Here is a 21,797-nt window from a genome sequence, read left to right as displayed (position 1 = left end):
TTCTTATGCCTATCACCATTCTGATAATTGAAGTATAAACAGGCCTGTCAACAATTATGATGAAAGTAGAAAAAATTGTAAATGAAAGGAAAAGAAAGGATGACAGCAGTTAGATATTATCATTTTTTTATTATATTTCAGCATTTTTACATCATCCCGGTTTTCATCTACAAATTACATAAATAAACCTTTCTAAATAAATCTTGTGCCCTATCACAGCTGAAATTTGAAGCAGAGAACAACGAAACCAGATAATTCTGAGGAATCAGTCTGTGGTATGGAACTGTACCAAAGACCAAATATCATGAGGCAGCTGGACATGGTTGAGCATGAGTTACTGTGACTACGAGTATAAATCCCTAACTCCTAGCCTTGGGGAGGTTTGTCTTCTGCAAAACCAATTAAATACTTGGTTACTGGTAATGCAAATGCACACAAAAAAGAAATACAGACAGCATGCTGACTATTAGTGAATATTGTATTAAATGTTTGAACATGCAAAATGAGCTTATGTTCTCAAGACCATACCTAAGGACAGCTCCAACAGTCATATACACCATTAACAAGGACATGTATCGCAGACATATCAATAGAGAAACGCAAGTGCTAAATTTCCTAATTCATGCATGACTTCTGTCATGCACTAAGCAGTTCTTCTAAATCTCAGAAATTCTGGCTGTAAAGGTTTCATCAGTTTCTGTGATCACTACAGCTTTTTGCAGCTCCCATGATGAAAGATAACACGTGGATTCTTCTAATTTCAAATTAATAATCAAGAAAATCACATTGTCTGTACAAAGAAAAAGACTTTGTCATCACAATTTACAAGCATGTAGGGATACATACAGGCATTCCTGACATGTAACATTAAAGTTTATGGCTGTGCTAAATAGTCGTCTGGAATATTAGACACTGATATGACAAATCCATTCTAATGTTGCTTGTTTTCGTGCACTCAATTTGTATCTGGATCAAACTTGAGAATTTAGATACTTTCTCTAGAGCATGAGGCCAAGGAAAGATAATATGACTTCTCATCTGTGTAGATTATATTTTGAAAATTCATGCATTCTCCCTTATTTTTTGACTTTCCATACAGCACCTAGCAGGAGTAACCACAAGAAACTCGTCAAGCGAAGGATGCGAAAGTGCACATGTGCAAAAGCACTTGAGTGTCCTAAAACGACACTACATGATCTGATACTCACGCACAAGGTCCAAGAAATGTAAAAGCCTGGATTCTAAATAATATTTTAAAGACACTGTTTGTGGGAGCATAAAAGGATTGAGTTGAGATACATGCCTCTGACATTCTAATTCAACTCTTTACGCTACCTCCAGTTCATCTTTAAGCACAAACTTTTGATGGTTGATAGCTTGAACGATGATAACATTTCAAGAAATTAGACCGATAACAGTCAAAAACCCTGAACTTGTCATCTACAATTGATTCTTTTAAGTTGAAAAGATGCAGAAGCAATATTTCTTATTCCTGAAGAAATATCCTTTTTGCAATTTCCTTGAGGAAACGTAATAGTTGCACGTAGTCCAACAACATGATATATATCAACAGATGTCAAATTACCAAAATACGTCCAGAAATTGTGGTTGTGAGGAGCTCACCAACAGAGGCAGGATCAACATGCACATAGAAACTGGCAGCTACTATTAGATAGCAAAGAATAAGCATTAAACCTTTGAAGTAGTTCGAAGATCCATCCTGAAATAAAATTATAGGTTATAGATAAACATAATGAAAAGAGGCAAGATCTTTATATGGTTTTTTTTGATTTAGAAAAAGTATATATTATAATCACTAGAGAAGTCTTGTGGTGGGTGTTAGAAAAGAAAGGAATTTCCATTAGATATATCCATGTAATAAAGAACATGTATAATGGATTGGTTACTGGAATGAGAATTTTTGGTGGTGATACTACCAAGTTTCTAATTATCATATTCAGAATATGTATAACGCCGAAGATCTGCTCCAGGTTCTTATCCTTTTGCATTAGTTATGAATAACTTACTAAGCATATCCAGAATCATATTCCTTGGTGCATGCATTTATGGATGGTATAGTCCTAGTGGACGAAACTAGGATTGGAATCAATCGTAAGTTGGAATTATGAATGAGTGCATTAGAATCTAAGAGTTTTAGGCAAGGTTTTAAATCCCAGTTCTCATAAAATTAAAAATAGAAATGAAGTTGGACCAAAAATTAAGGATCATAAAATTCCTAATACTGATATTTTTGGTGTTTGGGATTGATTATTCATAAGGAATAGGAAGATTTAATAGAATGTTATCCATAAGATTAAAATATGTGGGATAAAATGGAGAAGTGCAATTAAGATATTATATGATCGTAGAATACCTGCCAAATTACAGAAAAAATTTTATAGGACAAACATACAACCATGCTTCATGATACAGAACATGGTGCGCTATATTGGTTGATATTGGTGTATACCGAATTGTAATGCCCAGGCCACTGGCCCAGCCCAACTCATATCAGTGTAAGATGGTGCTCTATTCTTATCCAAGATAGAGAACATGGGATGCATCCCCAGCTTCTCTCATTCAATGCCCTCAACTCACCATCCCACACCCAGGCTTGCATGAGCACGTAGGTTCTCTAGCCTCTCACCCACTACAAGCACCCAGTCTCCCATCCAACAAGCACTCAAACTCCACCCACCACCTCTCTCGCTCACCTCCTCCCCACCGCCTTAGCATGGCATCTCTCCCCCTCTTTATTTTCTATTCCCTCCTTTTCACCCCCGCCCTCTCTCTCTCCCCCCCTATATCTCTCTCTCCTCCCTTCATGTGTGAATGTGTGTGTCGGGGTGCTCCCTTCTCCCATATATGTGTGTGTTAGCAAGACCTCTCTTCCACTCACCCTCCCTATTAGCATCTCTTTCCTCTCTCTCTGAGCTGAGCCCTAGAGCGGCCCCAACTGTGCCAACTCCTATTGCTCGATAGAGGAAAACATGGCAAGGTTAGTAGTCCGATTACTAGAACAATGATAATTTCCTCTATTATAATAGTTGTTAGTTAGAAATTGATATTTCAGAATTTTGGAGTATTTTAAAATATTAGTGTGCTATTTGATACATGTATGGTTTTTGGATTAGTTAGTCCTGAAGGATTGCTATGAATTGATCAGATTACCTAGCTTGTGAGGTAATATGTTACACTTTATAGCACCTATCTAGAATTAGTTGCAAAATAACTTACATCTAATATTGTGCAAATTGTTATGATTCCAAATTTGTGCATATAAAATTGCTGTAACTATACTAAATTGATTACGATTGCACCAATATTACTTAATTGCATGGTTATCACCTATTACATATAAACTGTATTGTGTTTAAAGTGGATCAAGCATGCGAAGTTATATTTGTTATATGTTTCGTATAAATTACAAAGTGGTCATGTAAAAGAAAAAAAATGCTTGAATTATATGTGTGTGTGTGTGTATCATCTGACTCTCAACTTGACTATGTTATGGATTTGGACTTAATTACATGACTTATGCAACAGGGGTTGAAAGTTGCAGCATCACATACACTGTATGGGTTAGCTGTGGCAATGTGACCGATGCTATAGGGGCTAAATATAGCAGTGTGACCTAAGCCGCAAGGGTCAAGTGTGCTACGTGATCACTATTCCAGCATTTGATGGACACCTGCCATAAGGGTCAAATGTGGCAATGACCTATGTCACAGGGGATGCATGTGGCCGTATCGTAGTCATGGTCGTAAAGCTAAATGGATTTGAAACCTGATACCCAAGATCAAGTATACAAATATATGTATTGTTAAATACGAGATTGGATATTTTATTTTACTCTAATAAAACATGTCATTTCATTATGTGGATATTATTGAAAAGATAAAATATATCGTTTCAGTATGCGGATACCACTGAAAGTAAACATTATGAACTTGTAAAGATGCATCACATCTTGCCTGATTTAATTGAGCTAAATTATTTAATATAGCTTGAAATAATTCTATAAAATAGATTTGTTACTTACTGAGCTGTAAGGTCATTATCTTCACTTTTTTTAGTTCGATTCAAGAACCAAAGACTAGACCAATAGCAGCTTTTAGGGAGAGCATTTGATGGTGAGGCTATCTTAATAGTCAAAGTAGATCTAGTTTTGGTCAGCTTGTATCGACTAAAGTATGGTTTGAGTATTATAAATAAATAACTTAAATACTAAAAATTTTTTGATTTGTAAATTTGGAAGAATATCCTTATTTATAACTTGAGGTGATGTGTATGAATATATATGAGATTTTGTTTAATAGTATAGTTGTTCTGATAATCACCACTGTTGGTGTGTGAATTCTAAAATATGTTAAATTTGTTGCCAAGTGGAAAGCAGAGGGCCAATCCTTGTGAGTATATGATAGTTGTCATGCCCAAACTATGATTTTTGGAGTTGGGGGCATGACCACCAAAGGAGAATTGGAGAGTGTCTCTGCACAACCCAAAGTAGACAAAAAAGGTTATGCAGACATTAGAAGGCAAGAACTAGAATTCTAGATAGGTGACCATGTATTTTTGAAGGTATCTCCTACCAAAGGAATTGTAAGGTATGGGATTCGTGGTAAGTTGAGTCTTAGATATGTTGGTCCATTTGAAATACTCGAAAGGATTCGTGAAGTAGCTTATAGAATTGCCCTGCCGCCTGTATTTGCTAGCGTACATAGTATTTTTCATGTATGTCTATTGAGAAAATGCATGCTAAATACTAGTCATGTTGTAAAGTATGAACTCTTGCAGCTTAAAGAGGATCTAACACATGAAGAGTATCCCATGCAAATTGTAGATTGAAAAGATCAGATATTGTGAAGTCATGTTAATTCATATATCAAAGTACAATGGAGCAATCATACTGTACAAGAGGTTATCTGGGAGTTACTGGAAGAAATGAGGCAAAAGTATTCTCAAATATTTAAGGAATCAGGTATATGTTAATTTTGAGGATAAAATGTTATTAATGAGGATGTAATACATGTGCTCATGGCCCAGGCCCAACTCATATTAGGGCCCACCCATAAGGTGGTGCCCTGTTCTTATCCGAGACAGAGAAGAAGGGACAAATCCCCTATTTTTCTCATTCAATGCCTTCACCTCTATCCTAAACCTAAGATCCGACAAGCACCTAGGCTCTCTTGCCTCTCGCCCACACAAGCACCCAATCTCCCCTCCTACGACCACTTAGGCTCCACCCCATCATCTCTTTCGCTCCCCGCTCGCCATTGCCTCAGCCTCCCGTCTCTCTCCCTTTCTCTTTCTCATTATCCTTATCATCAACCCTCTCTCCCTATAACTCTCTTCTCCCTTCCCGTGTAGATGGGTCTGGGTTGGCCTGACGCCCATCAGGTTGGGCTACAGGCTAAATCTAAAAGAGTTCATATCAGGTTTGGACTTTAAATATAGAGCCCATGTATCCTTCGAGCCGCGCTCAACTATATCTTTAGTTGAGTCCAACCCAAACCCGAGACCGGACAAGACCTGAAATGGAACGCGAACTCATGCCCGGACCTAGTCTAGTATTATTTCCAAAATGGGCTTGCTATGTCTTCTATCTCCCCACCATGACTCGGGCCTATATCACCTCCACAAAGCTTCTCGGTATCATTTCCAAATGCAGCCCATGCCTCTTTACCACCTCCATGACTCTTCTAGGGTTCTTTCATTCTCGAAAACTCAAATGCACCTCCCATCCCCGATGCTAGAACTCCCCAAACGGAACCCTTAACCTAGCCTTCACCCACCCCATAGCCTCTACCATCAATCCCTCCACCTCTCACTCCCCTCACTCCACCTACTCGCCGGCCCCTCATCCTTATGGTCCCACATCCTCCATGATGATTCTGAGTCCACCACTGTTGCTACTACTGCTGCACCCCCCTCTTCTTCCTGCCTTCGGCCACCTCGATCCCCTCTTAAGAGTCTCCAGCTGCCTCGATCCCGAGTCCACCACCATCGCTGCTACCATGTTCCCCTTCTTGCCCACCTTTGGCTACCCCGATCCCCTTTCTGGAACCTCCAGCCGTCCTGATCCCGAGTCCACCACCACTTCTACCATTGTGCCCCCACTTCTTTCCCCTGCCATTTGGCCGCCTTGATCCTCTCTTTGGAGCCATCCAATCACTCCCCTCTTGGACCAAAAATAAGAAAAACACATCCAGGCCTTGTAATTCAATGGACCACTCTCCACAAATTTTGGCCAGTCCACTTTTTGGTGCAAATGGCTTAAATCAGGCAGCCCAATGGGGTTTGGGTGGGGCCAAGGTCTAGGCTTAAGTTAGGCCCAGGCCTACATTTCCAAAAGTTTTCATGCCTAAGCTTGACTGGAAGCCCCAAAAAATTTGGGCAAGGCTCAAATAGAAGTGTGGGCTAGCCCAGCCCAACACGTTTCCAACCATATGTGTGTGTGAGGGATGCTCCCTTCTCCCATGCATGTGTGTTTTAGCAGGTGAGAGGGTAGCGTGCCCTCTCTTCCATCTCCTCTCTTCCACTCTTGCTCACCCTCCCTATTAGTCTCTCTCTCTCTCTGTGTGAGTAAGCCCTAGAGGGACCCCCACCATGCTGCCTCTTATCGTTTGATAAAGAAAAATAAGGCAACATTGGTGGTCTGATTACTAGAAAAGATGTAATTTCTCCTATTATAATGGTTGTTAGCTAGAAATTGATATTTCAGAATTTTAAAGAATTTTTAGAAATTATTTTAAAATATTAGCATAGCTTTGATTTGATATATGTGTGGTTTTTGAATTATTAGGTCCTGAAGGATCCCTGTGAAGTGATTAAATTACCCAATTGTAAGTGAGTGTGAGGTAAGAAACATTTATGCTTTATATAGCCTATTTAAAACTATTGCAAAATAATCCATGTCTAATATTGTGCAAATGATTATTATGATTCCAAATGTATGTATATAAAATCTCCATAACTACATGAAATTGATTACGATTGCATTACCATTAGTTAATTGCATGGTTATCACCTATTAAGTATAACTTGTATTGTGTTTATAAAATTGAATCAGCCATGTAAAGTTTTATTTGTTGTATGATTAGTGTAAAACTCAAAGTGTTATTGTCAGAGAAAAGAATGCTTGAATTTTGTGTGTGTGTATGCATATCACCTGACTCTCAACTTGACTATGTTACAAATCCAGACTTGATTAGATGTCCTACACCACAACGGTTAAATATGGCAACATGACCTAAGCCATAGGGGTTAAGTACAGCCATTGATCACTTTTCTGAAATTTAATGAGCCCCTGCCATAGGGGTTAAATGTAGCAGGGACCCATGTCACAGGGGATGTATATGGCCGTAGTAATGGTTGTAGAGCTAAAATAGATTAGAAGCTTGATATCTGGGATTTAGCATGCGAATGTACATATAGTTAAATATAACATAGGATATTTCCCTTTACTATGATAAAATGAATTGCTTCATTATGTGGATATTATTCAAAAAGACTGAGTGTATTATTTCAATATGTGGATACTAATGAAAGTAAATGTTATGAACTTGTAAAGATGTATCATAGTTTTTATGATTTAATTGAGCTAAATTATTTAATATGGCTTAATCCAATTCTATAAAATGAATTTATTACTGTGAAGCTCATTATATTCACATTTTTTTTCCAGATGCAAGGACAAAAAACTAGACTCGTATCAGCCTTGAGGGAAAGCAAGACCATCTTTTTAGTTAAAGTAGATTTAGTCTTGGTCAACTTGTATATACTAAAGTGTTGTTTTAGGATTATGTATAAATAAATTTAAATACTAGAAGTTTTGAGTTGTAAATTTGGAAGAAAATACCTATTTATAACTTGTGGTGTGTATGAATATATGTGGTATTTTGTTTAATAGTTTAGTCATTCTAATAATCACTACTGTATATGTATGAATTTTATAATTTTTAGATTATGTTAAATTCATTAACAGGTGGAAAGCCTTGCATGCAAAGTCCGCAAAATCGAAATCGGAATCCATGCTGGCCAGTGGTACAAGTCCGTATGGATTTGTATCGGATCGGACTAGCGCGAACTGACACATAAGTGAAGAAAGGAACTAGGGAGGAACAAAAAAGAGAAAGGGGAGGGGGAGGGAGAAAGGGGAGGGGGAGAAAAAGGATGGCTAGAGGAGACGTTGGTGGTAGCCATAGACAGGCTGCAGGTGCACTTGTAGGGCCACCAAGGCCTCTGTTTCCTCCATCAAATCTCGGTCGAAAGAGAGAGATGGAGAGAGAGGGGAGGAAAAAAAAAGAGGGAGGAGAAGTCGGTGAAGACACCAGCGAAGGGCCTCCGACTGACCGTCATGACCCTCAGACGGCAAAATCGTCGCTTGCAGCTCCAATAACGTAAAATAAGGGTGATCGCCCCTGTTTCATCGGATTTTTAAAAAAATTCCAACCACAGTGAAGCTGGTACACCTATTGCCAACTTCATTATTTTTCTGATTTTTTTAAAAAAATCTAAAATAGTGAAGCTGGCAATGGATTTACCGGTTTTACTATTCATCACCATTTTAAAACATGATGAACAGAGATGGTTGCTCCTATTCCACGGCTACGGCTCCACCCACACCTTTTTCACCATTCGATGGTCAGTGGAATTGGTATGCCCTGGATAAGTACTTCAAGCTAAGGCACTTCCCTCCCACGGGTCTCCCCATCGGTCCAAATGCCGAGAGGAGCTTGGACTAAGCGGCAATCCTTACTGTGGAAGCAGACCTAGCTACCTTGTCATTCTTCTCCTTCAATGCCAGGAGATAAGTACCACTAGGGCAGGAATGCTCTTTTATCATGCTTCTTAGGGCGCAGAAATCGTTCCTATGGGGTCGTGCGTGGCAGCTGGTATAGATGATGAAAGGCGGGCCGCTTGAACCGGGACCTATTCTCTTAATAGGCGGCACATCCTATGAACCTTTCCTCCCCGGTGATCCTGCAATGGTTGAGCGAACGGAAAGTATCCGAAAAAATGACTGTCCCAGCCATGTGGTAGCCTTCTTTCCTCTGAGGAAGCGGATTTCATCGCGCCTCTCACAAATCGGTTCTTTGGTGCGGTTAACGGCTCAATACTGACTGAGACCTGCCGGATTCGTACTTTGGCCTCTTCAACATCTATCTAGCATTTTTCTTTTATGGTCACGACGGCCACCCAACACCCTCCGACGATCTCTCTGTCAGCTGCGCCTCCCTTTAGTATCCTCACTCCCTCTTTCTCTCTATCTCTCTCAATTAAACATCCTATTAGGCAACACGGAGCCGCGGAGGCCTCCACAGCCCTCTGATGGCCTCGATAAGCCACCATCGGCCCTCTAACAGCATCATTCCCTATTTTTCTTCCCCTCCTCTAACTTCCTCTCTTTCCCTCTCTCTCACCCGGTGTTCCGATTTGGCTAGCCAAACCATACCGATTTGTGGCCAGTACAACTCGGAATGCCATAAACCATCCGATTTGGGATGACTCGGTGAACACTGCTTGCATGCTTATAGGGCTAATTTTTATGAATATGCAATGGTTGTCATTCTTTTAAATTATGATTTTAGGATTAGGGATGTGACGCCAAATGTATCATACAATATCGATACTGAATCAGTACACTGTATAGGGGTACTGAGTATCATTGTACTGAACAAATCTTTGTACTAGGCATACCAATACTGTGTCAAGATGTTATCAGTCTAGGATCCAATCCTAAGATGATGAACCTTGGTACAGAATGTTGGCCTATTAAAAAATATTTGCACAAGATAAATGTGACTGAAATGAGAATGTTGAGATGGATATGTTGTAACACAAGAGAAGATAGTACAAGGAATAAATTCATTTGTAGAAAGGTGGAGGTAGCACCAATCAAGAACAAATTGAGAGAATGACTTACATGGTTTAGACGTGTACAACATAGGATGCACTAGTACAAATGAGAGATTTCATATATGTAGAAAGAAAGAGTGGTAGAAGTCCACCGAAAATCATATAAAATGTAGTAAAGGATTTGATGTCGCTAGATCTTTTAGAATGTATGAACCCAAATAGACCAGAATGGAGGAAAAGAATTCATGTAGCGGACCCTATCTAGTTTGGGATTAAGTCTTAGTTAAGTTCAGATAAATTTTAGTTAGAAGTAAAATTAGGAACAAACGATTATAGAGCAAGTGATAAACCAAATATATTGTTACGAACAAGTTCCCAAATATCAATACCAGATCTCCTACCCTTTTTTGCATGAATGGTACAGTACTAAGTACCAACACACTATATACTGGGTGTTGTAAACATGCCAAAATGGTATTGGTAACATTCCCACCATCCCATTTCGGCGATATCTGAAACCTTGGTTACCAAACATGTAGTTAATTGCAATATTTACGATCAAATTAGAGGAATAAATGTCAAAACTTATCAAATGAATATGTCCTAATTGCTATATTTCTTAATTAGGCTATATATTTCATCAATAAAGAAGAATGTAATGATGAGCCGCAACCCATTTAAGGAAAGAAGCTAGAGATCAATCTATATTTATGTTTCTGTACAAAAGAAAAGCCATCATTTCAATTTCCATGAAATAATTTCCAATTTCTAGAAGAAGATAATACTTTTTCCAAATTTTCATGAGTACCTGCAACATGAAGGCTACAACTAATACGGTAATAAAGAGAGTTGCTGTCTCAAAAAGTTGAAAATTTAAGTCCATTGGTTGTCCCATAATCCACCCTATTACCACGCAGAATGGGATCTGCAAAACAATATAGCAAAAAGAGTTAGACAAATAAACTATGCAGATGAGAGAATATCATCAAAGAACATCAACAAAGCTCGAAGCAGAATCTATTTAATTTTGAAGTAACCATTATTCCAAGCATATAACTCTATAAAAAGGTGCATTCTTTACATTTAGCTGTGTCTTGGAACATTTTGAAACAACTATTAGATATTATACAAAATAACTTTAGTGATGACAAAGGTACAAGAAGATGTAGTGGTACGCGTACCCCAAACATGGATATTTGCGTACATGATCCTATTGCAACTCCAAGGAAATGTCCTGCATAAGGAAATCGAAAAAAAATCAATTTTGTATGACTGGGAAGGAAAATTTAGAGTTAAGAAACTTACAAGTTTATCCTTCATGGCAAATATAATGGCACTTGCATGCTCAGCAGCATTCCCCACGATTGGGAGCAAAATAACACTTATAAAAGAAACAGGAATTCTCCATGAAACTGAAGCTCCCTGTGGAATTCAAACACAAACTAAAGAGATTATGGATGAAATAGTGGCAGAAAGACAGAGTATATTGGCAAGAAAGAAATAAATAATGACATGGCAAGGGGAGGAATTTAGGGAAGTCGTACTCTTGTCATATATGAAATTAAAATCATTTAACCATCACTTGTGCATTTCATACATATCTCTAATAAATAGAAATGAAAAAAAAAATCCATTTGAATTTGCACATTTATTTCGTTGAACAGTTCATTAAAAAAAGAGTGGCATGGAATATAGTTCATGGATGTTATCCAAAGATGTCCTTGACTATTAAGTAATCTCTAAGTATCTCTATGTAAATAGTTGTTTCATTTAGTCATTAGACAAGAACTATAAAGCTGAATACTCGATATGACAATAAATGACACAAAAACCAAAAAAAAGGATGAACAAGAAAGAAAACATCAAAATTACCAAATAAATTACCTGTAAGGCATCAACTAAGTATTCAGAGAGGACTGAAATCCAAGCAGTCAAAATTGCAAGCCAGATGATTGCCTCCCATTGAGAAATCTCAGCAACTTCCTCATCATCTAAGCTACCTGCATGCTGGCTTCCTCCCTTACACATTAATTTTAAGAACATCATTTGACAATCGTGAAACCCAAGTATGATAAGAACTGCATGAATACATAATATCTGCTTGAGCAAACTTGTGCATCTGCCAACAATTCACTGATACAATAGAGCATTTCACAAATTAGTTTAAATTATCTTTTGTTTAAATTAATTCTCAGGTATATCAGTATATGTTAATCTGCATTCAGACAAGTATTATGGTAAATCAAGCATGGAACAAGTGTAGGTTTCTGAGTACAGAGATGTTAAAAAACACAATAGAACAAGGCTAGTACCAGTATTCTCCATTTTAAGGTTTTAAGGAAATAATAAAAGACGAGTCTATGAATTTAATAATAATCACAGCAAAGTTACTTATGATCATCATCTGCATGATGACCCACTTTTAACCTAAAGGAGAGATAAAAGGAAAACTATGGGCAAGTGCTTTTCCCCCTCCTCAATGGCTGTAAATGGATAAGAATTTGCTGGTTCTACTATGGGCCCAGATATCAGATTGGTCAACAGGCTGGTACTCTATGTATCATGACATTCAACCATTATAAAGATGGTTATCACTATCCAATTATCAAGAAACTATCTAACTCCATAAAGTAAGAACTAAGAAGGCTATTAGGATAAAAAATTAGCCAACATGTAAAATCAAGTATTTTAAGAAAAAGAATCACCAGAACATCAATAAATGACAATAGTTACCATTTAATCTTCATTTTACCAGGCCAATCAACATTATAAAACTATCCACATAAATGGAATGCTTTATACCAAAGCTATATATTAAATGCAATAAGAATCCAGCATATCTTTTATCCTTAAATGTTTGCAATAATGTATACAAGACCAACCTCGTGAACTGGGTCATACATATTTCTATTTTTTAACTGGAAAAAGAGATAGGCAGCATAAGCCACAAGCATAATGCAGCTGCTAAATCTTGAAAGGGCTAATTCCGACTTGCCATATTGTACTTCAGTATGGGTGTAGTGGAGCACAGCAGGAAACAGTAAGCCCATGACTGCCATTAAAAGCAATCCAGAGTTCACTACAGCAGTTGCCTGTCCATAAAATAGCACTCACTAACCTTTATGATACAAAGTCACAATATGCCCACCAGATAAGAAAGTAAATACCTTATTAAAAACCTGCTCCTTTTTGTTAAAAACAATCCCTCCACTGAAGAATGCACATCCAAGGACCAGCAGCATGTTTGACAATATAGATCCCAAAAGTGATTGTTGAACAACACGTATCATTCCGCCTTTTAGTGCAAAGATTGATATTATCAATTCCGTTGCATTACCAAAGGTAGCATTTAAAAGACCACCTACTGCAGGACAAAATGAAATGATAAAATAATAAGTGAATCATTCAGACATGGTAGTAATAACCATGCCAATGCCATATATGTAGAAAGCACTTATTAAGAATAAATTCAACAAAAATCAACTATTAACTGAAATATTATTCTTGCTAGATAAGAAAAATAAACCATGGTGTGGCAAGCATAGGATGTGCCAATCTCCAAGATTGCTAGATCGATCACAATCAAACTTGGAGCAGGTGTTGAATGAATTGTTCAATAAATTAGGTTTCTCTAGAAAGACAAATTCAAGTGAATTCATTAAAATTTACAACAAATAGACATCATCTTATTTTCTTTTGTAGTTATAAGGAAGATCACTGATTTTTTTTTTTTTTTTTGAGAGAGGAAATAATCAGAAAACATTTGACATGATCAAGTTTGTTCCTGGCATCTCCATCAATACCAGGTAAAAGGATTATCATCCAACAGCTTCACTTGAACTGGGCATTGCCTCAGTGATAAGACCACCTTCCTCGAATTCTGGAAGCTCTGGGTTCAACTCTTGAGTAGCGAATCCCAAGCATCCAAATTTGGGTAGCTCCTGGGCAGTTCTCCTCTCAGGAAAAAGAAAAAGGAAAAAAAAAAAGGCATAGTGTTCACCATCCTTCTCTTTCAAGACACACCTGACAACCTCATCATGCATGCAACTTTTGTTAGAGGATGTAGTAAAAATAGTATTGTGTTCCATGTGTTTCATTATGCTATCTTAATAGTAAAATCATATATCAAAATTTAATAAATTAGTAAAAAAACAGCTAAACGATAGGAAACTATAACAAAAAGAAACTATATATCCTAATCACAAAGTTAATAGACGTCTGATTAATGTTTGGAACTATAACAATTAGACAGGCAGTTGATTCAGCAGGACAACCGTAAAACACAAAACCAGATAACTATAGTCATAAAAGCATCAGTCACCAAATTTGGGGCAATCGCATAAGCAGGCATTCACAGATCACAAGAAGCTAATAATGGGCATCAAATGTAACCTAAGATTCAGCAGATCAGAAAAACCAGCATGTGGATCCCTACAAGAAAGCCATCAAAAGGAAACCACTGAAACTGGTGAGAAAAGCCTTAAAAGAAAGCAGCCTGGTGGGCACAAAGTGTAAAACATGAATCAGTACCACAATCAACAGACGTGAGTTGTCGATACCAGGAACTCTGAAATGGTTTAAAAAAAAAATCTTCACCATAATCAAGAATAGGAAAAAAGAAATCACAAAGCATAGAAGAAAGATAAAATAGTTTTTCATAGGGCCTTAATAGATGATATTAAGTATTTAATTAATGGTCCAATAAGCATGTGTAGAACATTCTATTCGTGAAAATAAAGAATGTAAGGAAGGAAGAGTTGAGAGGCCTCACAAGTCACCAAATCAGGATAGATATGATCGCTTACACTCTGTTTGACAAGGCTGCCAGATTTCAGTTTTTCTTTTTTCTTTTTCCCATAAACACAACTCGGGGCAGAACAGGTGTTTGGTAACACAAATTTCATTTTCAGTTTTTCAAAAATGGAAACCAGTTTCTAGAAATTGTTTAAACCAAAAAATGTAGTTTTGACTTTTTTGAAAAATGGCAACAGCCTACCACCACACCAACTGCCCACCACTGGTCACCACAGCCACATTGGCCGCCACCTTTGCCTGCAACCGGCCATTGCCCTGCCACCAATCACTGCCTGCCGCTGCTTGTTGTGGGTCATTATCACCCCCCACTACTGGCTATCACTGTCACCCACTACCACGGCTGCTCACCATCACCACCTTCACTATATCTGCTGCCAAACAAGTTTCTAAGTTTTTAGTTTTTGAAGAAAGAGAAGCTATTTTCATTTTCCAAAAATCTAAAAACTGAAAACTGGCAACCATGCCAAATGCTATGTTAGCAAATGGGTGCTGGTAGGTCATACAAAGGGATCCTAACTCCTGAAGCAATACTAACTCGTAAGGCCATGACATGAGGACAGAAAGGGTAGTTAACCCACTTGTAATGAGAGACCTTGAGGTGAAGAAAAGGCCAGGTTGTCATGTCGCTAGTTAGTAACCCTAGTTAAGAAGCTCCCCACCTTGCCTGCTCCTCAATGATGAACCAACAGTTCTTAAACATCTTGGTTAGGGTTTAAAATCCACCATGTCTCAAACTCTTATTTGAGTCCAGGTGCCATAAACAAACAACTTGCTGGATTCTGGAGATGTTCCAGTGGATTGAACCAACGAAGACATGGTAAAAACATTTTTGGAAGAGATCGTAACCAAAAGTCATGACAGTGATTCAAGGCCTTAGCATCTCTTGGAGAATACAAACTTCAGAAGCAATCATAAAAATAGCTGTAAAAAGAGGGTTCATCATCCAATAGCAGGACTCTATAGTTTACAGGAAAGCTTGCAAATAACCCAGTTCCTTGATACTATAAAAAATTGATGAGCATTTGTTAACAATGATTATTTGCATTCGGACATCACACTAGGATGATTACATCATCACATGGCTACATGCTTACACACAACTCATCATCAAAATAATTAGTCTCCAAAATAAGGATAAATCATGAAAAATACAACCAGCTAGAACATATGAAAAAGCAATTGCAGCTACACTATTTAACTCAAAAGCTAGGCAAAATGATAGATCCCTTAACTTTACATTAAAAGAAAGAGATTGCCTTGCCTCCAAAGAGAATTGAATAGAAATAAAGGATAATGACAATTACATATATCTACTCTTACTACTCTTGCACTAATATGGGAATTCATCTCTTTGTCAAAGTTGCTATAAGGGAGTTGAAAATTCCACCATCTCAAGTGACATATCTAAATTTGTAAGAAAAGGGACAAGTTTTCAAAAATAAAATTCGCATTTTCACCCTTCTTTCATCATTAGTACATATTGCAACAAATGTGCCAAACTCCTCAATTATGCTTGCCTAATTGATACCCACACCACACAAAAAGAGCTTCATATGAAACTTTGGCCCAATAGAGACTAGTCCTCTTTTCCTGATGAATAAAAAAAAGATGTCCCGCTTTTTCCTGTTTTGATCACTGACTTTTTTATCCTGGTTTTGCACACCTGAGAGAGAGAGAGAGAGAGAGAGAGAGAGAGGCTAGAATACTTGAGAGCATTTGGCCCCAACTGCTTCCCACTGAAAATCAATGAAGGGCCTCTCAAAATGAATATCAATACTGTTGATCATGATCTATGATAATGTAAAATGCCTAGTAACAAAAAATCATAATTTTTTGAGATCTTTTATTCATGCATCAAATAAAATAAAAAATTGACAATCTTAACAATGTGATATCATGTTTTAGCTTGATCTATAGCTCTAAAATATCCAAACAAACTGAAACTTAATTTGCATATATGTTTGGAATTGCAACTGAAATAGTCTATGCGTTTTGCTCACTAGCTATATTGTAACCATTCATTTTTCACTGGCAAAGGCGCTCCAAAATAAATACTATTTATTTTCTAAGTATTTTACATATTGTAGATCATGATCAATGATGCTGCTTTTCATTTTGAGAGACCCGTCATTGATTTCCATGATGAGGTATTTGAAGCCAAATGCTCTCAAGAGCATTCCAGCTAACTATATATATATATATATATTATATAGTGAACTTATATTTGTGCTTCCCAGTCTGTTCTTCATTGTATTCTGTGGCTGTCTTTATATATATATATATATATATATATATATATATATATATATATATATATATATATATATATATATATATATATATATATATAGTGAACTTATATTTGTGCTTCCCAGTCTGTTCTTCATTGTATTCTGTGGCTGTCTCCATAGGAGTATCAAGCACCATCAGCATCTACCAGGCATATTTTTCAAAAGTTATTTAAAATGAGTTTGCGGAAAGCACAAGAATTGCCAATGCATATTGTACACATAATATCATCTAAAAGAGGGCTTATCCCATAATATGCATATACTCAAGGTCATTTGTCCTTAATGAAATCTTGGTTTCTCAACTTTTTCACAATTTTTTCAAGTTAATTGAACAAGATTGAATGAAAAACTTGCAGCAGCCCAAGAGAGAATAACAGTAGAAATGTGAAGAGATAGATTGCTGACTACAAAAATCCACCATCATGTTACGTGGTTATTTATTATAATTAATGCTGGATATGCTTTAATTTCTTCAAAGAATACAATGATCTTCAATGATCCCTGATCTAAGCCATCACCAAAATGGCAGTGTCTGCATACCAGCATTAAACATGACTTGTAAAATGTTCAGTACCTAAACTTAATATAGAAAACCAAAAAAAAAGATCTGAAATTCTAATATTTACAGAAAACAAAAGCTAACCTGTTGGTCCAGTAAAGAATGCTAACTGCCTGCATCGTAGGGAAAGGAAAACTGTATCAGCTTATAGTCATGATGCATAGATAAACTGAGAATATCTATCAAGAAAGGCAAGAAATATAATAAATGATTGGAGAAAAAAATGATAGGACTTCTTACTCAGTAGCAAATCCTAAACGTTCTGCTAAAGGAATAATACCCAACATGCTTAGAAAGAAAACCCATGCCTACATAAGTTTCAAAATAAAATGTCAAAGAAAGAAGAGATGTAAACTGGATTTAGACTGCACGTAAAATAATTTGCCAATGTTTGAAGATAAAACAACAATGGGATGACATACAGGTACAGATCAGTAAACTCACATGGTTAGCAGTTAAATAATTGATCAAGACCGCTACAGGCCCACAAGGCATCAATATATTGATCTTGGCTGTAAATAGAACAACCTTCATGCTCCTGAGCAGTTCACTCTTCAGATATTTTACAGAAAATTCTTGTTCAGCATCCGAAAGGGTTCCATGCTGGCCTCTGTCCAAACCAAGAGACTTCCTAGCAATTGTCACAGGGCTAACAGGGCCTTCATCCTCAAACTCATTGTCTGATCTACCATTAACCAAACCCATCTGTTCCAATCAAGAAATTGATATGGAACCATAAGTAGCAAATCAAAAAATTGATGAACAAACTTTGGAACCAATAGAATCACACAATGAAACAATTACATTCTGATCATTTCCACAACTATGATTATGAATTTGACCACTTTACGATTCAAGAAAGATATAACAGTTAAAATGACATCATAAGTACTGCACGATATAGTTGATAGATGTTTGAAACAAGCCACTATGCAAGGTGCATTACAACATAAACATCGGAAAACTCACTTCAAGATAAGAATGCACTATCAACATCGGGGTATTTTCACTCATCTTCTCCGTCTGTTAAAGAGAAAAAGAAGGCAAAAAAAAAAACCCAATCCTAGTAAGAGCATCCCAACAAGCATAGTGCAGATATGGCTACAATTTGGAAGCCTGAATCTCCTTGGAGGTCATGAAAATGACATGTTAATCATGGTAAGAGATCATGATATAAGTTAGACAATAGTTATGCGAGATTGAGAGGATAAGCTAATAGTGTAACAATAACTGAAAAAAGAGCAGAGCAGCTAGATGAAATCAGAAACTTAGGGTGCATTTGGTTAGCCATTAAAAAAATACTTTTTTTGCTTTTTGATTTTTAAAAAGCAAAAATCAAAAAGCACTGTTTGGTAACACCATGAGAAGCAAAAAACAAAAATCAAAAAAATCAAAATAAATATTTTATATGCAAAGCAAAAATTTTTTACTTTCCAAAACTTGCTTTTCTGCTTTTATTTTTTTGCTTCCCTACATCTAAAACGCCGAACCAAAAAGTAATTTCTCCCTCGTCGAGCTCTTCACCTCCCCACATCCTTCTCCCTCCCTTCTCGAACCTTTCTCCTTCGTCGAGCTCTTCACTTGCCATCCCCAAATGTTGCTTTTTGCTTTATAGCAACGTAGTTATCAAACATACTTTTTACTTTTTTTCTTTTACTCAATAGCAAAAATCAAAAAAAATAAAAAATATTTTTTAAAAATCAAAAATATTTTTTAAAAATCAAAAAGTGCAACCAAACGCACCCTTAGATTATCATGAGCTGACACTGGTTACATCAGGGAAGAAGATTCTGGATCATATTTGTTCTTTTTCAAAACCGACACCCCTGATCAAAAAAGGCTTGAATGACAATGATGGTTTCTCTTCTTTTACTTGGAGGTAAATTTTAATTTCAAGCTGGGGAGCATACAACCATGTCCTAATAAAATAATTTATCAGGACAGAATGTGTCGGGACAAGAATGGCATCGGTTGGAAAAGGAGGAGATGTCGAGCGAATTGAGAAAAGGTCCGTGGCAGGAAGGCGACGGTATGGCAGGGTAGAACTGGAAAGCATCGAGACGGTCTACGAATCTTTAAATTCTATCTGTCCTCTGTTCAAGTCGTAGCACCTGTCTTGACAGTTTGGTGATGGAGCAATTTTGTTTTTTTCCTTTCTAAAAGATATATAAGAGCCAACGACAGAGACAGCGGTTCGTTCTCGTTCGCATTGTCGCTGCACGGCGGAAATCCTTGGGAGACGAGACATAGAGAGAGACTGCCCAGCTCCAAAAGGGGAGATGATACGCATCCATCCAGGAATTATGCTATAGAAAACGGTGAAAAGGGAGGAGGGGGGGCAGATAGAGAGAGAAAGCGAAAGAGAAAGAAAAAATGGAATTTCTTGATCGCAGCGTACCTGTAGCGAAGATCTTCTTGAGTTGACTGGGAGGGAGAGCCGCCGCAACCGCAACCGCCTGGGACAGAGGAAAGAGGGGATGGAGAGATATGTGCTCTAGGGTTTAGGCACCCACGAAGAAGGAGTAGGAGAGGAGAATTCTGTTGACGCCGGGATCGCGAGGAGCAAACAGGGGAACAAGTGAAATTCAACAAAAAAAAAAAAAATTCGGGGAACGTGATCCCTCCATCCATCCATCCATCCACTATCAATGCGAAAGAGAGAAAAAGAGAGAGAAGAATGTACGATTCGGAGAGGGGAAGGACAATGAATGATGATGATGATGATGCCCAGAAGAGGAAATTTCCTGGCAAACGATCGATCACGACGATGATGAGAGAGAAGCAGCGAGTATCGCTTGCTTAGGAAAGAATAATGAGAATAAATAATAGCACTAGGCAATAATAACAACAATAAACGGGGAGAAAGGGACAAGAAAAACAAAAGAGAGGGAAGCCGAGGGGGAGCGAGAGAAAGAACGGGAGTTCCTCGCCTCGTTTCTCATGCGACCATGGGGGTGCCAAATAAAAACCGTCGGTCATGCTTTCTTTCTTTATACTTCACGTTTTGCCTCCTCTCCGCTCTGTCGTTTCTTGATGGGCTCCGTTACGACTAAGAACGGTCGCGCACAACTGCCGCGGTTTTCGCACGTACGAACAACTGGTTCCCACCCGTCTACCCTTTCTTCGGATCCGTCGGATGCAGATAAATAAATAATTTTGATCCATGATACATAAGAATTAATAAAATACATGTACGATGCACATTAATAATAATAATAATTAATTTAATTTAATTTAAATTAAATTAAATTAATATATATATATATATAGTCAGATTAGAATCAAATCGATCGGATTTGAACTGTTAAATATCTATAATAGAAATCCCATATTAATGGTCCAAACTGTTAAATATCATCTACTACCTTAAAACTACTTATACACAAAAAATCATATAATTTGGAGACCTCTACTCTATGCATCAAGTAGTCAAAAATTTGACAACCTAAATAAAACTGAATTAGATGTATTTTTTGATCACTTGAAATATAGGTTAAGGATCTTTAAATCATATGATTTTTGGTGTGTAATCAGTTTTGAAGTAGTAGATCATATCTAATGATTTGGATCATCGATGTAGGATCCTCATTGTTCAATTTTGATTTGATCAGATTTAAATCTAAATTCGATCGACTTTATCCAAGTCTGTTCCTGTATATATATAGAGAGAGAGATTGGGCTCCAATTGACCGAATCCCAGCCTATATCTGGTCAACTCCCAGTCCCTTGGAATGGTATGAATCCCAATGCAACACTAAAAAGTAATAGACGAGGTTTGAGAAATGTTAGGCTGAGTTGGAATTATTTTTTATAAAAAAAAAAAATATTGAATTGGAGATGGGACTCATGCGTCTTTTGCTTGGATGAAGTAGGGAGTTTGAAAAAAAAATAAAATAGTGCCTTAATGGGGATGGGACATAAAAGAAAAGATTCCTGATTTAGCCTACATGAGATGGCATTTGAAAATAATAAAAAAAAAATCTTCTCTCTCTCTTGCCGACAAATAATATTTCATCCTATCTCTCTTTCTCTATTTCTCACAAGCTAAACACCTCTAAAAGTCTCTCTCTCTTTTTCCAATGCAAATATCTGTCGTATCCTCGCTCTGCATCTCTCTCTCTTCGATGCAAATACCTCTCATTCTTACTATTTCCTCTCTCTCACTGGTAAAATACATTTCTTCCTCCATCTCTCCCTCCTACTATTTCCTCTCTCTCGCTGGTAAAATACATTTCTTCCTCTATCTCTCCCTCTATTTTTTTTGGAAGAAA

The 21,797-nt window shown here is 37.2% G+C and overlaps 1 protein-coding gene across 4 annotated transcripts; it reads right to left on the bottom strand.

The window, feature by feature from the left end:
* Positions 1–100: 100 nt before the first annotated feature.
* On the bottom strand, positions 101–20,489 carry LOC105049247 (vacuolar cation/proton exchanger 3). Of its 4 annotated transcripts, XM_073261187.1 has the most exons (13): positions 19,925–20,489; positions 17,971–18,231; positions 17,767–17,834; positions 17,611–17,639; positions 13,029–13,225; positions 12,744–12,953; positions 11,746–11,880; positions 11,163–11,283; positions 11,043–11,095; positions 10,670–10,786; positions 1,624–1,720; positions 529–790; positions 101–389 (listed from the first exon to the last, which is right to left on the bottom strand). In XM_073261187.1, the coding sequence occupies exons 2-12, from the start codon at positions 18,229–18,231 to the stop codon at positions 657–659; spliced, it is 1,422 nt and encodes a 473-aa protein (XP_073117288.1). In that variant the 5' UTR covers positions 19,925–20,489; the 3' UTR covers positions 101–389; positions 529–656. The 4 variants fall into 4 exon arrangements, with proteins under 4 accessions (XP_073117288.1, XP_073117286.1, XP_073117285.1 ...); XM_073261185.1 differs by lacking the exon at positions 529–790 and having other exon boundaries at positions 1,586–1,720; positions 11,043–11,283; positions 19,925–20,477; XM_073261184.1 differs by lacking the exon at positions 529–790 and having other exon boundaries at positions 11,043–11,283; positions 19,925–20,477.
* Between the last annotated feature and the right edge of the window lie 1,308 nt (positions 20,490–21,797).

Source organism: Elaeis guineensis, chromosome 7 (assembly GCF_000442705.2).
Source record: "Elaeis guineensis isolate ETL-2024a chromosome 7, EG11, whole genome shotgun sequence".
Lineage (NCBI taxonomy): Eukaryota > Viridiplantae > Streptophyta > Magnoliopsida > Arecales > Arecaceae > Elaeis > Elaeis guineensis.
The sequence above is the reverse complement of the archived record's forward strand: the minus strand, read 5'-3'. Positions and strand labels throughout refer to the sequence as shown.

Bases quoted from the DNA above. Each gene is read 5' to 3' on its own strand.
- LOC105049247 (XM_073261187.1), bottom strand. From the start codon at position 18,231: ATGGGTTTGGTTAATGGTAGATCAGACAATGAGTTTGAGGATGAAGGC. The intron at 13,226-17,610 runs GTTAGCTTTTGT...TTTGTCCTGCAG, and splicing joins ATTCTTTACTGGACCAACAG to TAGGTGGTCTTTTAAATGCT. The intron at 12,954-13,028 runs GTATTTACTTTC...TTTTATGGACAG, and splicing joins AGGAGCAGGTTTTTAATAAG to GCAACTGCTGTAGTGAACTC.